General features: G+C 35.7%; 1 protein-coding gene across 1 annotated transcript; it reads right to left on the reverse strand.

Moving 5' to 3' along the window:
• On the reverse strand, positions 1 to 13,520 carry yme1l1b (YME1-like 1b). The gene is made up of 18 exons (XM_073848709.1): positions 13,384 to 13,520; positions 12,480 to 12,605; positions 12,171 to 12,351; positions 7,957 to 8,049; positions 7,728 to 7,837; positions 6,525 to 6,675; positions 6,214 to 6,297; positions 5,792 to 5,965; positions 5,453 to 5,605; positions 5,157 to 5,289; positions 5,002 to 5,064; positions 4,739 to 4,851; positions 4,474 to 4,629; positions 3,064 to 3,215; positions 2,761 to 2,887; positions 2,001 to 2,074; positions 469 to 555; positions 1 to 322 (listed from the first exon to the last, which is right to left on the reverse strand). The coding sequence occupies exons 1-18, from the start codon at positions 13,414 to 13,416 to the stop codon at positions 179 to 181; spliced, it is 2,154 nt and encodes a 717-aa protein (XP_073704810.1). The 5' UTR covers positions 13,417 to 13,520; the 3' UTR covers positions 1 to 178.
• Between the last annotated feature and the right edge of the window lie 1,499 nt (positions 13,521 to 15,019).

Consider the following 15,019-nt stretch of genomic DNA (forward strand, 5'->3'; position numbering starts at 1 on the left):
AGCATATAAAACCGAAACCGAATGGAACCGAAAGTTTAGAGATCTGGCTCAGAAAAAAAAAATACATCTTTACCAATGGAGGTGTGTTGGCCTACCAAGCTCTTGGTTGCATATGTACATTCATGTCTTTTAGGGTTCCAATGTCCTTTCCCTACCGCCTGAAGGTCCTAGTGAGCACTCATCTGCCGTTTATTGCCTTTCCCTCTAAGACCAGCTGGATCTCTTTGGCATCCAACGTCTCATACTGCAGTAAAGCCTCGGCAAGAATTTTGTGTTCCTTAGAACGAGACTTTAGGAGCACTTTAGCACGCTCGTAGGAATCCTAGAAGTATTCGAACAAATATGTGAGCCAAAAATTGGAAAAACTGGTAGCTGGTATCAAGAAATGTTATCAGCAGGCTGTTGAGGGTTTAAAAATGAAATGTTGCAGTAGTAATTTGAGGACAGAATTAGAATTAGACAATTTACCCTCAGCAGTATCCTGACTTCATGTTCAATGGCTGCCTGAGTTTCTGGACTTTGCTTGGTAAGGTCAGCATATGTCATGACGCCCAACTATAACAAAAAAAGAGAAAAATTAAATAAGTCAATAGCTCTGAAGAAAAACTTTTCAAAGCTCTTATTCAAAAACTCATTGAAAGTTAAGTTACATTTGAAATAAACTTTTGTTTTATGTTTAGTATAGAACAGTAACAAAATTAATTAAATTAGAAAATAACATGCATTACATTTATTTACTGCTTAAAATTTGTCCTTACACAACATAAACAGGCCTTTATGTGGGGTCCTTCACAACAATAAGTTCGAATACACCCAACTCTTTAAAAAAGTACATAAAACAGAGTATCTGCAGGATTTTAAGACCTGCACAAATAAAATTAATACCATACGTGCCGTCTATGGTCTATAATAACCTTGAACTGTAAAATGACTGTAAAAAGCATTATTTACAGTTCAGATACAAGTTTACAAAAAAATAAAACTTCAGCCTTTATTCAAAAAAAAGTTAACGAGTCAAAAGTAATATATACTCTATATTAATTTAAGCAATTATTGAAAAGGCAAATTCATTCTCTGCCAGCAGGTGGCGCTTTTGGAACGTTAGAAATATAACCGTTTCCCCGGTAATGGCAGTTCACAAAGCAGAGCATAACTTGACTTTGAAGCGTGCAGCGCTTATATTCACAAAATGAAAATTCTTGGCCGAAGCCAAACAAAATTTAACACTGGTCCAAAGGCCGATTACCGAACACATTTTTTTTCGTGTTCCCCCCCCCCCCCCCATGTATTTTGAACAACAGTAAAATTACAATGCTAACATTTATGAATGTTGACTTTTATTTTGGCGGAAACCCACAAGACGAACTCAGTACTACTTTTTGCTCACAGCAGCAGATTTATGAATGTTTCTCATCACGTTGTTTCAGCACAGATTTTCTTCACGCTTTGGACTTTGAACCCTGGCAAACAAGGCCATTTTGCAATTTCAGTCATCATACAGTAACCAAAAACATCGAAGGCATTCGATGCAGTTCTAAACCGTCTCATGCTGTCGGGGCTTTTAATGATTTTTGCGTATTTCTCGGATAGTTTTAAATGCTTCTACATTGCCGACATGTTCGCTGCATTAGTGCGTGCCTCTATTTGATCGCGTCACGTCATTGTTCTGTATAATTTATTTTGCCTTTTCACTTATTCCCGAACACAGAAAGAGTTTTTTTTTTTTTTTGGCATTTTCAGCTGAATAATTTCGGTTGCTGAATATTCGGTGCATACCTCAAAATCATATCATTATTCATTATTGCAATTCTAGTATTTCTGTCCCTAAATGTAAGACCTCTTGAAATCATAATTAAGACGTTCTTGTACAATTTAAGAATTTTTATGGCAATAAATTTGATATAACTACATTTAAGACTTTTTAAGACCCTGCGGAAACACCACATGTATTTACACAAGTATATTCAGTAAGCTAAGTCAATTTGCTAAATATGACAAACCTTTTCACTCATGCCAAACCTTGTCACCATCATTTTGGCTATTTTTGTAGCGCTGTCAAAATCACTTGATGCTCCTATGTAAAAACAACAAAACATTACGCAGATGAAACAAATAGAAATAAGTGATTAGCATAATTTTATTGTATTTACTACTCATGCAGTAACCTCTCACATATTTGAAAAATGTGATGTAAAGTCTCCTACAACATTTCTCACATTTAATAATATATGAAAAGTACTTAAGCTGTGTCATAATTTATAATCAAATAAATTAGTCAAACCCTAAATTTATTCAGACACCTTCAAAAATTCTTACATTTTCAGTTTAATCACAGTAGTTTCAAAAATGGTAATAAATTATGACAAGAACTCAAGATTTAAACCGTGTCAGAACAAATGAATCTTGATAATGTCAGATATCTTTGATAGAAAGCTATGTAACAACAGGTCAAAGTGTCAAATAAAAAATTTTGTCCCAATTTTACTGGTAGTCCACTGTATGAAGAATTTTTGGGTACAATGTCACAGTTTACTTTATTTTGCTATCCTGACTTACATAAATTAACTATATTGTCTTGCATCCACTAGTAAAAAAATATCAAAAAATTACATCTAGTGTCTAAATAATTTTTGGTTTGGCTGTACAATAAACATTCATACAGCTGAGTCACTCTATAATATAATCATACGGCCTTTTATCTAGGATAGTAAACATTTTGAATGACACTGCAACACCAGAGCAAACAGTACCGCAACGTACCAGTGGTGATATTTTCACTGCCAAAGATGAGTTCCTCAGCCACTCGGCCGCCCATGCTGACATCCATCTGGGCCAGAAGTTGAGCACGAGTTTCACTCCAGCGGTCATTCTCTGGAAGCATGGACACCTAATAGAGAAGAGAACAAAAATACTGGGACTAAATCAAGGCTGACTGGCTCTCACCTGAAATACACATTTAGCTCAGATCTGTAAAATGTTCTTACGCTGACTTTAGTTTCAACCCAGAGTGAAAAGATGAGCCCTTTTAAAGTAGATTGTCATAATCAATTAAAATGTACTTACATGACCCAAAGTGGGGCCTCTCGGCATAATAGTGGCTTTATTTATGGGCATGGAGTCTTTGGTGTAATATGCAATAATAGCATGGCCTGACTCGTGATAGGCTGTGATCTCTTTATTCTTCTTGTCAATCTCTGCACTCCTGCGTTCCGGCCCTGCAGAAAGGAAAAGTGAATGTTAAAGTGAATTTTCACGACACATCATCAATTGGCCATATTGGCAGCACTGAACATAAACAATACCACTGAACCGAATGCAATTCGCAAATTTAGCTGATTATTGCCACTGAAAATGATCAATTATTGTCATGTTTTGGGCTGTGCTAATTGGTCGGACAAGGAAAACCACTTAGAGTACTACAGACTGACAAAAATTATAACAAATCAAGGAGAATAGTGCAAAAAAACTGAGGAACAAAAGGCATTCGCGGTTGGCCAAACTGAACCAGGATTTCCAGGGCAAGAATCTTGACAGCATTTGTGTTTGTGTTTCCGTGGTTTAGACAGCATATATTAGCAGTACAATATATTCAGTAGTACATTAATCATGCCATCAATGCTGTTGTTTACATCCGAATATCTCCAATATGGCCTCATAACTGACTAAAGCGTGATGTAAGTGCAAGCCCTCTATGGAAAACACGTGATGCACTGAAATTTTAACATCTGAAAATATTCAACTGAAACAGCAAAATAACACATTTCAGCCAAAATTATTTTGGAGGGCAAAACAAAACAACGCTTCTGTGATGGTGCATTTTTGACTTTGTCTGCATCTATTTTATGTAATGCTGCCCTCCACTAAAGATTTTTCTTGTCGACTAGTAGTCGTTAATTTTAAGCATTAGTAAATAAACCATATATCATAATGATGAGACTCATCACCGCAGTAGTGATGCACACGCATGCATGTTTCATTAAGATTACATAATCTAAGAATATTTTTCTATTTGAGTTGGTAAATTTAAAAGTAGAGACTTTGCTCTCTTATATATATATATATATATATATATATATATATATATATATATATATATATATATATATATATATATATATATATAAATATATAAATATATATATATATATATATATATATATATATATATATATATATATTTTTTTTTTTTCCATGTCTGTAAGGCAAGTATTTTCAAAATTTGGCGCTCAAATTGACAGAGACCGAGATGGCACAAAGCGCATCCTGTTTGCTTTTATTATTTTGCAAAAGTGCAATGCTGTGTTGTTATTCTGAGTACACACAAATAAATGTAGAGTCTTTACAGATTTGAAAGATGTATTACTTTTAAATGTATGACCAAAAAATGACAGAGTATTTTAATTTAGAGGTGCATGTGTCTAATATGAGCAGTAAAGTTAACTTCATCCTGCAGAATGAATTAGAAATACCTACCCATCAGTATTTTGTCTTTAGAAAACTCCAACTCCTTCATGGTCACCATGTCTTTACCATCCACAGCTGCCTTTAGCGCAGCCTGATTAACAAGATTCTCCAGCTCAGCACCAGAAAACCCCACCGTTCCTCTAGCAATGACCTCTGCCTCCACGGCTGATGACCAGAAAATACAACAATCCTTAAGAACAATTACTTTCCTATTACTTTTTTACCTTTCAACAATAACATTTCAGAATCATAAAATGTACATTTTAAAACTTACCAGTGTCAACTTTAATTTTTTTAAGGTACCACTTCAGAATTTCAGTGCGGCCCTTTATATCTGGTCTGGGAACAGTGACCTGCATATCAAAACGGCCTGGCCGGATCAGAGCACTAGGGAATAAGAAAGTATTCAAATGTTTGAGCAAACATTATAGTCAAAATAAATAAACTCAATGTACATACATTTTATTATCTTTTGATATATTATAAAACGATATAACTTTGTGTTTAAAAAGACATGTAAAAAAATAATCTACTCACTTATCCAAAGCTTCAGGGAAGTTTGTTGCTCCAATTATGATGACGCCTTCATTTGGCTTAAACCTGCATATGTTAAACACCAAAAATTAGTGAAAGAAACTCAAAACAGAGTGCCGTCATAAGTTGCAGTGGAGTCACTGAGTAGCATAGCTCACCCATCCATCTCTGCTAGAAGCTGATTGATTGTCTGTCTAGAATAGGGGTGCATGGGGGACTCAATCCTCTTTCCTCCAACGCTATCCAGCTCATCAATGAAGATAACACAAGGAGCATTGGCTTTAGCTTCCCCTAGAGAACAAATGCAGGAGAACTGCATTAATACATGCAATCATTAATTCACTAATAAGGCATAGGAGAGCTCTTTTGGCTAACTAAGAACTAAGAATCAGGCACATAGTATGACCTCATCTATAAACAGTCATGCTTGATTTAGGATTCGCTAGGTACTCACTGAAAAGGTTTCTGATTCGACTGGCACCAACACCAACAAACATCTCATCAAACTCCGAGCCAGATGCGTAGTAGAACGGCACATCTGCCTCACCTGCCACAGCACGGGCTAACAGGGTCTTTCCTGTACCTGGAGGCCCAACCAACAAGATTCCTGCGAAAAGAAAATGTAAAATGAAATATGGACTGCTGTGATGTATCTTTGAATCTTTTTAAAGATTGAGACACGTGGTCACTTAGGCTACTTCTACTGGATAGGAAAGTGGGAAGGTGTGCAAATTTGTATCTATTTATTTAAATGGCTCTGGCTTGGTGCCTTTTAGCAAAAGTGTGTTCTTGCCTTTAGGCAGCTTTCCTCCCAAAACAGTGAACTTCTGTGGGTTGCGTAGAAACTCCACCACCTCTTGCAGCTCGTTCTTGGCCTCCTCTACACCCTTCACATGTTCAAAGGTGACGTTTTTCACCTGGACAGGGTCCACTGCTGAGTCCAGGCCTGATGTGGTTCGGAATCGCACTGTCGGGAATGGTTATATTATAGTTCACACCCCAAACACACACAAACACACACAAAGCACTACACACAGCTTTCTCAAAGCCACAAAAGTGGCTGGCATGAAAGGGGCAAGCCAGCCAAGTGAGCATTAATGATTTTCAATCCAAGCCAAAATTTTCACTCATGACTCAAATTTAATATTCACACTGGTAGACATGACAAACAGGATTACTGAATCACACATGCAGAAGACTCTAAATAATATTTACCTGATAAGAAAGGTGTTTTTGAGAGTCCATATAAGCCCACCAGCAAAAGAACCAATAGTATCAGTCGCGTCCTTCGCAGTGATTCTATTGGAAATTACAATATGATGTGTTTTTTTAAATACAATAATAAAGTGAGAAAGGAAACAATCATAACAGGTTGAGAAACTTTCATAATTCAGTTTACAATAGACCTTAGTCAGGGTTCAGTATGTACAGTGCTGTATAAAGGTCCTAGATCACATTATTTTTTTAAAAATTTAAAAAAGGGTTTTATCGAGCTTTTGTCAACTCTAACCCCTAAGACGACTCACCTTGGGATCTCTGTGTTAGGGCCTGAGCTTTTAGGAATCCCTCTGCAAAACCAGTCTTAAAAGCATCATGCTGACCATCAGGAATGTTTTTGTTTTTAAGGAGCTTGTCCAGCGTTTCAACATCTGGCCCTTTGTCTCGTGTAAGGAAACCCTAATATACAAAAACATTAATAACATTAATACCGCAATACAAACCTTTTCTTTTATAAAAATACATTTACAATGAAGCATACACTATCAGTCAAAAGTTTTTGAACAGTAAATGTTTTTTTAAAGAAGTCTCTTCTACTCACCAAGCCTGCATTTATTTGATACAAAGTACAGCAAAAACAGTAAAATTCTGTTATTTAAAATAACTGTTTACTAATTGAATATTTTCAAAATGTAATTTAGTCCTGCAATTTCAAAGTTGAATTTAGCTTTAGTATGGTATAGTGTATAATGTTACAAAAGCTGGTCATTGGATCTTTCTTTTCAAAGAATCCTGAAAATAACGTACTGTTTTAAATACTGATAACAGTTATATGTTACATAATAATATGTTAATATATGTTTCTTTAACAGCAAATCAGCATATTGGAATTCTTTCTGAAGGATCATGACACTGAAGACTGGAGTAATGATGCTGAAAATGTAGCTTTGATCAAAAGGAATAAATAAATTTGAATAGAAAGCAGTTTTTTAAAATGGCAAAAATATTTCTAAATTGTACTGTTTTTGCTGTACTTTTGATCAAATAAATGCAGGCTTGGTGAGCAGAAGATACTTCTTTAAAAAAAAATGCATATGTACTTAAGAAAACGGATTACTCCCAGGTTTGTGCAGAAAGCACAGTTCTGAAAATAATTTTCCAACTCGTATTCACATATAAACACTTGATCGGTGCACATACATAAAGCTCATCAAATAGTACTGCACAACAACCAAGTCTAAATTTTCTGTGCATAGATCCAGACAGGTCATTTTGATATGTGAGTCAACGTCGCCTTTAACACATCTAGGTTTCAGCAGGAAATGAGTCTTGTTTAGTTACGTCATTAAAATATCTTGTTAGTATTCCACAGAAGACAAAATGTCATACAGGTTTGGACATGAGGGTGAAAGTAATTGATGCCAATTCTCATTTTTGTGTTGCAAGTAAATAAACACTACATTAGGCTTAACATCATACAAAAGGAAGCACTGTATTGCTGTGTGGGTGACCTTTATAAATGATGGTGTAAATCCCTCGGGCTCCACTGAACTGTCTAAGCCTCCCTGTAGACGGCGTGTTCTGGACTTCAGAGTTTTAAATCCACGTTTTGGGACCAACACTGAAAATGAAAGATTAATATTTTATAAATATCAGCTGGGAAAAAAAACACAGATCATGTCAAATGAAGTTGCCTGTTTATTGCGTGACAACTGAATAATAAAATACTGTACACATTACTTGGCAAATATTTGAGATCTGTACATAGTGTTTGGAGAGGTGACTTGTTTTGCTTAGAGAAAACAGGAGTAACACCACCCATTCTTGAAAATCCTGAATAGGAAAGGAGAAATGAAACAGTTAATACATCAGATGTGGTCAATTAGTTTTATAACATGAGTAACCTCACAATCACAGTATCTCACAAGTGAGTACACCCCTCACATTTCAGCAACCATTTTAGTATCTTCTCAAAGGGACAATATTATAGAAATGAAACTTGGATATATTTTAGAGTAGCAGTATAGATTTACTGTCCTCTGAAAATAACAACATACAGCCATTATTGTCAAAATAGCTGGCAACAAAAGAGAGTACACCCTAAGTGATAACAGCAGTATGTTGTTTAACCATGCAAAGCCACATGTCCTATTTATCATGTTTATGTTTTTGTGTGCTTGACATATGGAGTTAGAATTGTTGCATAATTCCAAATAAATACATTATGATCCACAAATAAATGTATAGCGATTGACAAAAAACAAGCATATACACTAAATAAATAGAATGAGATCCACAAATAAATCTTAGAGTTCCACAAACATGATTTATATTCACAAGTAAAAAAATTCGAATTGCAAATAAAAAACATACTCACAAATATTTTTTTTAATCCTACAAACACAACTTCGCCCTGCATTTATATGTGAATCGCGTACTGTGCATTTATAGATCGCTACGCGTATTTGTGGATAGCTCTCTGTGCATTTGTAAATCACTGCGCATATTTGTGGATTGCTGTCTGTGCATTTGTAAATCGCTGCGCGTATTTGTGAATTTTGAAACATTTCAAGCGTCAAGACGCAAACTAATCCACAAATGCATGGACTCCACCCACCTTCTACTTAAGCCAATCAGATACCGGCCACGTGGGGCTGACCAATCGTTGTATGTTCTCGCTCCAACCAATCACGTTTTTACAGTGACCGTAAGGGGAAACCTTCGGTTCACTTATGTTTGTCTTGGCCACTACATTTAACTCATGGGAACGTGATATTAATTCGTGGGAACATCATATTATGTTATATGTTATGTCATATTCGTTATTTTCCCCTTCATTTCGATCTCTTTACTTAACGTTCTGAATGAAGGTTCTATGACTGGGATATTTACTGACTTTTATTTAGTCTAATTAATAGACATATATAGTGTTTCACTAAAGAGTGAATTATTCACGTAGTTTCGTTTCGTATCAGAGTAAAATATGCCTACATGACATTCCTTCTAACTGATCGTCTTTTTTCCGTATTTGTATTATTATTATCGTCATCATTATTATAATTATTACTATTATTATTAGCCTATTATTATTGTATATATTTTTATTTTTGTTTATATTCGTTTCGCCCCTTGATTTCGATCTCTTTACTTAACGTTCTATATGGAAATGATACTGTAAATGCTTGATATTTGCTATATGATTGATTTTTACTGGAATGTAGTTTAAAGGTTGAATTAAACATATATTGTATTTAGTTTTGTCTAATAAATAGACTAAACTATATAATACTATACTGTTTCACTGAGGAATGAATCATTCACGTAGTTTCATTTGTAAATGTAAACATGGGCAACACACAGGCATAAATACAATCATAAAGTCAAATAATATATGTCAAGCATTTTACAGTATCATTTCCATATAGAACGTTAAGAGATCAAAGTTAAGGGGGGAAACGAATATAAACGAAAATAAAAATATATACAATATAGGCTAATAATAATAATAGTAATAATTATAATAATGATGACGATAATAATAATACAAATAAGGAAAAAAGACGATCAGTTAATAGAAGGAATGTCATGTAGGCCTATTTTACTCGGATACGAAACTACGTGAATAATTCACTCTTCAGTGAAACACTATATATGTCTATTAATTAGACTAAATAAAATACAATATATGTTAAATTCAACCTTTGAACTGCATTCCAGTAAATATCCCAGTCATAGAACCTTCATTCAGAACGTTAAGTAGATCGAAATGGAGGGGAAAATAACAAATATGACATAACATATAACATAATATGATGTTCCCACGAATTAATACCACGTTCCCATGAGTTAAATGTAGTGGCCAAGACAAACATAAGTGAACCGAAGGTTTCCCCTTACGGTCACTGTAAAAACCTGATTGGTTGGAGCGAGAACATGCAACAATTGGTCAGCCCCACGTGGCCGGTATCTGATTGGCTTAAGTAGAAGGTGGGTGGAGTCCATGCATTTGTGGATTAGTTTGCGTCTTGAAGCTTGAAATGTTTCAAAATTCAAAAATACGCGCAGCGATTTACAAATGCACAGACAGCAATCCACAAATATGCGCAGTGATTTACAAATGCACAGAGAGCCATCCACAAATACGCGTAGCGATCTATAAATGCACAGTACGCGATTCACATATAAATGCAGGACGAAGTTGTGTTTGTAGGATTAAAAAAATATTTGTGAGTATGTTTTTTATTTGCAATTCGAATTTTTTTACTTGTGAATATAAATCATGTTTGTGGAACTCTAAGATTTATTTGTGGATCTCATTCTATTTATTTAGTGTATATGCTTGTTTTTTGTCAATCGCTTTACATTTATTTGTGGATCATAATGTATTTATTTGGAATTATGCAACAATTCTAACTCCATATTGACAGGACCATACAAAGTTGTGTATCTTGTATGAGAGCAGTTAAAATTAGGAGCTTTAAGTACAATTCTCTCATACTGGATGAATGGACCAATGGATGTTCAACATGGCATCTCATGGCAAAGAACTCTCTGAGGATTTAAGAATTCCACAAGCTTTCCACAAAGATGGCCAAGGCTATTAGAGGTTCAGTAACACCCTGAAACCAAGTTACACTACTGTGGTCAGGGTCATACAGAGGTTTTCCAAGATGGGTTCCATTCAGAACAGGCATTGCAAGGGTCAATCAAGTTGAGCACTCGTTCTGTGCATCAGGTGCAGAACCTGGCTTTTAAAAAGCAGATGCATGAGTACTGCCAGCATTGCATTAAAAGTTGCAGAAGTAGAAGGTCAGCTTGTCAGTGCTCAGACCATACGCCGCACACTGCAACAAGTCGGTTTGCATAGGCGTTGTCCCAGAAGAAAGCCTCATTTGAAACTGGCTCACAAGAAATCCCGCAAACAGTTTGCTGAAGACAACCTGTCCAAGAGCATGAATTACCGGAACCATGTCCTGGGCCTGATGAGACCATAAGATAAGCTTGTTTGGCTCAGATGGTGTCCAGCATGTGTGGCGATGCCCTGGTGAGGAGTATCAAGAAAAGTGTGTCTTGCCTACAGTCAAGCATGGTGGCGGTAGCATCATGGTCTGGGGCTGCATGAGTGCTGCTGGTAATGGGGTGCTGCAGTTCATTAAGAGAAACATGGATTCCATTATGTACTGTACATTCTGAAGCAGAACATGATGCCTTCCCTCCAGAAACTAGGCCGAACAGCAGTTTTCCAACATGATAATGATCCCAAACACACCACCAAGATGACCTGTGAGGCATCCTCAAGCGTAAGATGGAGAAGCACCTTGTGTCTAACGTCCAGCAGCTCGAGAGGAGTGAAAGAGGATGATTAAGGCAGTGACAGATAACAATGGTGCTAACACAATATACTGACACTTTGGACAAGTTCACTTAAGGTGTACTCACTTTTGTTGCCAGCTGTTTTGACAATAATGGCTGTATTTTGAGAATTTTTTTTTAGGGGACAATAAATATATACTGCTATACAAGCTGCACATTGACTACTCTAAAATATATCCAAGTTTCATTTCAAGATATACTAAAATGTATACTAAATGGTTGCTGAAATGTAAGGGGTGTAGTCACTTTTGTGTGAACTGTTGAGTGCATGAACGCAATGACAAAAGGTCTTTAAAATCATTTTAGGTCTATCGGTAAGGGAGGCTGAAGTAGTCACATTTACAGATGTGTAATTTAAGACTGACAGTTGTTTTTGGCACAGGAAAACTAAAGAAGTGTTAAACCTTGGCATGGAACCTGCAGTGACAGCTTCATCAAATTATAATTGGATGGAATCATCAAAATACAATATAAGTTTTTACTACGTTTTATTAGCTAAATTAAAAGAAAATACACTTATGATTCATGTCATTAGCTCTGGTATCAAGAAAGTTAACGAAAATTAATTAATTAAGGCTCACCATGTTTGTTGTGAAAAAATGAATCTGATGAAAGATGGGAAGTCCTCCAGATATTTGGCACAGCCCTCAGGTCTGAGAGCGACTCCTGCTGAGTAACACAGGGCAGAAGTTTCTCCACCAGCTTATCTAGCCGGCCAACACCGAGATCTGTCAAACCTAAATCCCTGAGGGTCAGTGATGGCTTTTCAGCACAACACCACAGATGCAGAATTTAAGGAGGAAAAACATTGTTACGATTCAGAACGGCATCATTCATTTAATAACCTACACACATACAGCATTTATCAGTGTATAAATGAATGTAATTACCTCTGTGCTGTTCAGATCTTGTTCTGGTGTGTTATCTCTGTTTTTCTGACTGACTGAAGTATTGCTGCTCACTGAACCCGTCAGAGAGTGCAGGGCATTGATGAGGTGACTCAGCTGGACTGTTACCTGGGATGATAAACAGCAAAACCAACAATTTCTTCTTTTGTGTCATGAGAATTACATTTTTATAACTTTAAACTTAAAACTTTCATATTGGGTGGTATCTCAAAATATGAGATTCCACAATGTAAACAATAAATCTATGATTATTTCAACACACAGTAAAACCAAAAGGATGCCCCTTTACATTTTTCTATTGTGTGAAAACAATTTATACATTTCTCAACAAAAGTTTTGCACACAATTAAAGTTTTATCTAAAGTTAGCATACGCATTTAACAAGAACACAATAGTATCAGTAAGGCTGACTAAAATTTCCGTGAAATATTAGACATTCCATATGAAGGGGTGAATATCATTCACTTATGAAAAATATTTTAATTTCTAACAAACCTGGATTTTTATTGTCATGTAAAAGGTATGAAAATATAATTTAATGTCTGTCTGTATTTAGGATTATTGCAAGATATGAAAGAATTTTTGACATGTATGCCATTGACATTTAAAGCTATTAAACGTAATTTGTTTTTTCACTGTTATCAACGCAAATCAATGTCTTTAAACAGCATTTTTATAAACACAAATGGCCAATACCAAGTGAGCTATAACAACAAGGACTTGACTAATAACATGACACTGACTTCATCATGGTGTTCAGAAACTACTCGCTCAAATCTTAAGACTAAAGTGCTGCTTGTTATATATGCTAGCTAACTAGCTAGCATGCGTACATGTTATGTTACGTTATGAAACCCGCTGCCCTCAATAAATAGCGATTTGGTACCTGTGGCTGAAGCGAAGTAGAAAGGGAAAACATTTCCGATTAGCTGATGACAAACTCTTGAAGACAACGGGAGTTTGTTGATTTGGAGTTACATGTAATGCCCTCCACCGGTGTCCTCTTCCGCTCAACTAAACTCGTTGACACTGCGAAGGCTCATCAACATAAAGATCTACAACATCCGGCAAAGATGACAAAATAAAAGTCTTCAACAACGGAGTTGCTTATTTTATTTCCAAACATTTAGGTAAACTCTGCAGGACAGTAGCCCTCCAGAACTGAGTTTGAACAGGCCTGTGTTATAGAATTATTTTAATTTGTTTAAAGTTTTTTTTTCTAACTTTTTTAGGCTTGAGTTGTTGCTTTGTTGTTGTTGTTACCAGTTTGTCACTATTAATGTTTGTTGTGCTCATCATTTATTGAAGTTGTCACCATTACTTAAGTGTATGTGTCAAGTTTTGAGGTGTAGAACTGTAACAGTTGCAAGACAGCATGTGCAGCTATATAATTGGCTGGTTTTCTGTAGTGATATAACTAAATAAACCTTTTGAAACCTTAAATAAATTTAACATTTTCCAAATTAATTTTGCTTTGCAAAATGGTTCACTCTTCACTGCACGCTAATGACGCCTGCTGGTCAAAACTGTGACTGCAACAAACATTTCTAACACTTTACAACAGTGAATATGATTTTAAGATCCATTTTTTTCACACTGAGGACAACTGATCGACTCATACACAACTATTAGAAAGGGTGAACATATTCAGTGATGCTCAGATACAATGCATTAAGAGTTAAAGGGTGTAAACTGTTTAAATTGACAATCAAGGTAAGTTATTATTTTGTAAACATCTTCTGTAACTTCTGTAACTATCATCATGCTTTTCATATAGATGTTTTTTTTTTTTTTTTATTGTTACTGGGGGCAGGCAAGACTGCATTTTATCCCCACTAATAATTAAGATATCGAAGATAATTTTTGTGAATGCCATTGACTGAACAAAGGGGTATGGGTTGGGTAGTGTAATCTCTCAAAACAGATTTTGTATTACCATCCATTTACATCAAGATCAAACTTTGCCTGTTCACCGCCGTTGTGATCTTATATATATATATATATATATATATATATTATGATCATATAACTAATGTAAAAATACTTCGAGGGCCACTGTCCATCTTTGGAACAAGGAAGTAGCGGCTGTAAAACTGACTGAGAGCTGGTGGTACTGCTTCTGTAGCGCCCTTTGCCAACAGACACTTTGGATCAGAGAATTTGAGCATTTTTTATGAGACCTGAAAGGCATTAGTTAGTATCAACAAGAAGCTTGACATCTTTCAGTAGAGATGCCTATACCAAGTCCTAAAAAAAATCTGATATTTTGATTATATAACTAATCTAGAAGTACCTTGCAGGAATGGCACATGGCAACTCCACATCATTGCTGCCCGAAGAAGACTCCAACTGGAGCCATGTTCTTTGAATAGAGAACAGTCGGATCCTGAAGACATGATATGGTTACCTTCTCTTGTCAGAGGACGTTGATGGAGGCGGACATTTGTTCAAGAATTGAAAACATTCAACATCAAACAGGACAGTGCCAAGGAACTTGCCAAACACCAGAAATGCTGGACAGC

This window comes from Garra rufa, chromosome 10 (assembly GCF_049309525.1).
Source record: "Garra rufa chromosome 10, GarRuf1.0, whole genome shotgun sequence".
Taxonomy (NCBI): Eukaryota; Metazoa; Chordata; class Actinopteri; order Cypriniformes; family Cyprinidae; genus Garra; species Garra rufa.

Coding starts and splice junctions, on each gene's coding strand:
- yme1l1b (XM_073848709.1), bottom strand. CDS start 13,416: ATGTTTTCCCTTTCTACTTCGCTTCAGCCACAG. Junction 5,966..6,213: donor AAAAACACCTTTCTTATCAG/GTAAATATTATT, acceptor CATTCCCGACAG/TGCGATTCCGAACCACATCA. Junction 2,075..2,760: donor CAGTGAAAATATCACCACTG/GTACGTTGCGGT, acceptor GTTTTTACATAG/GAGCATCAAGTGATTTTGAC.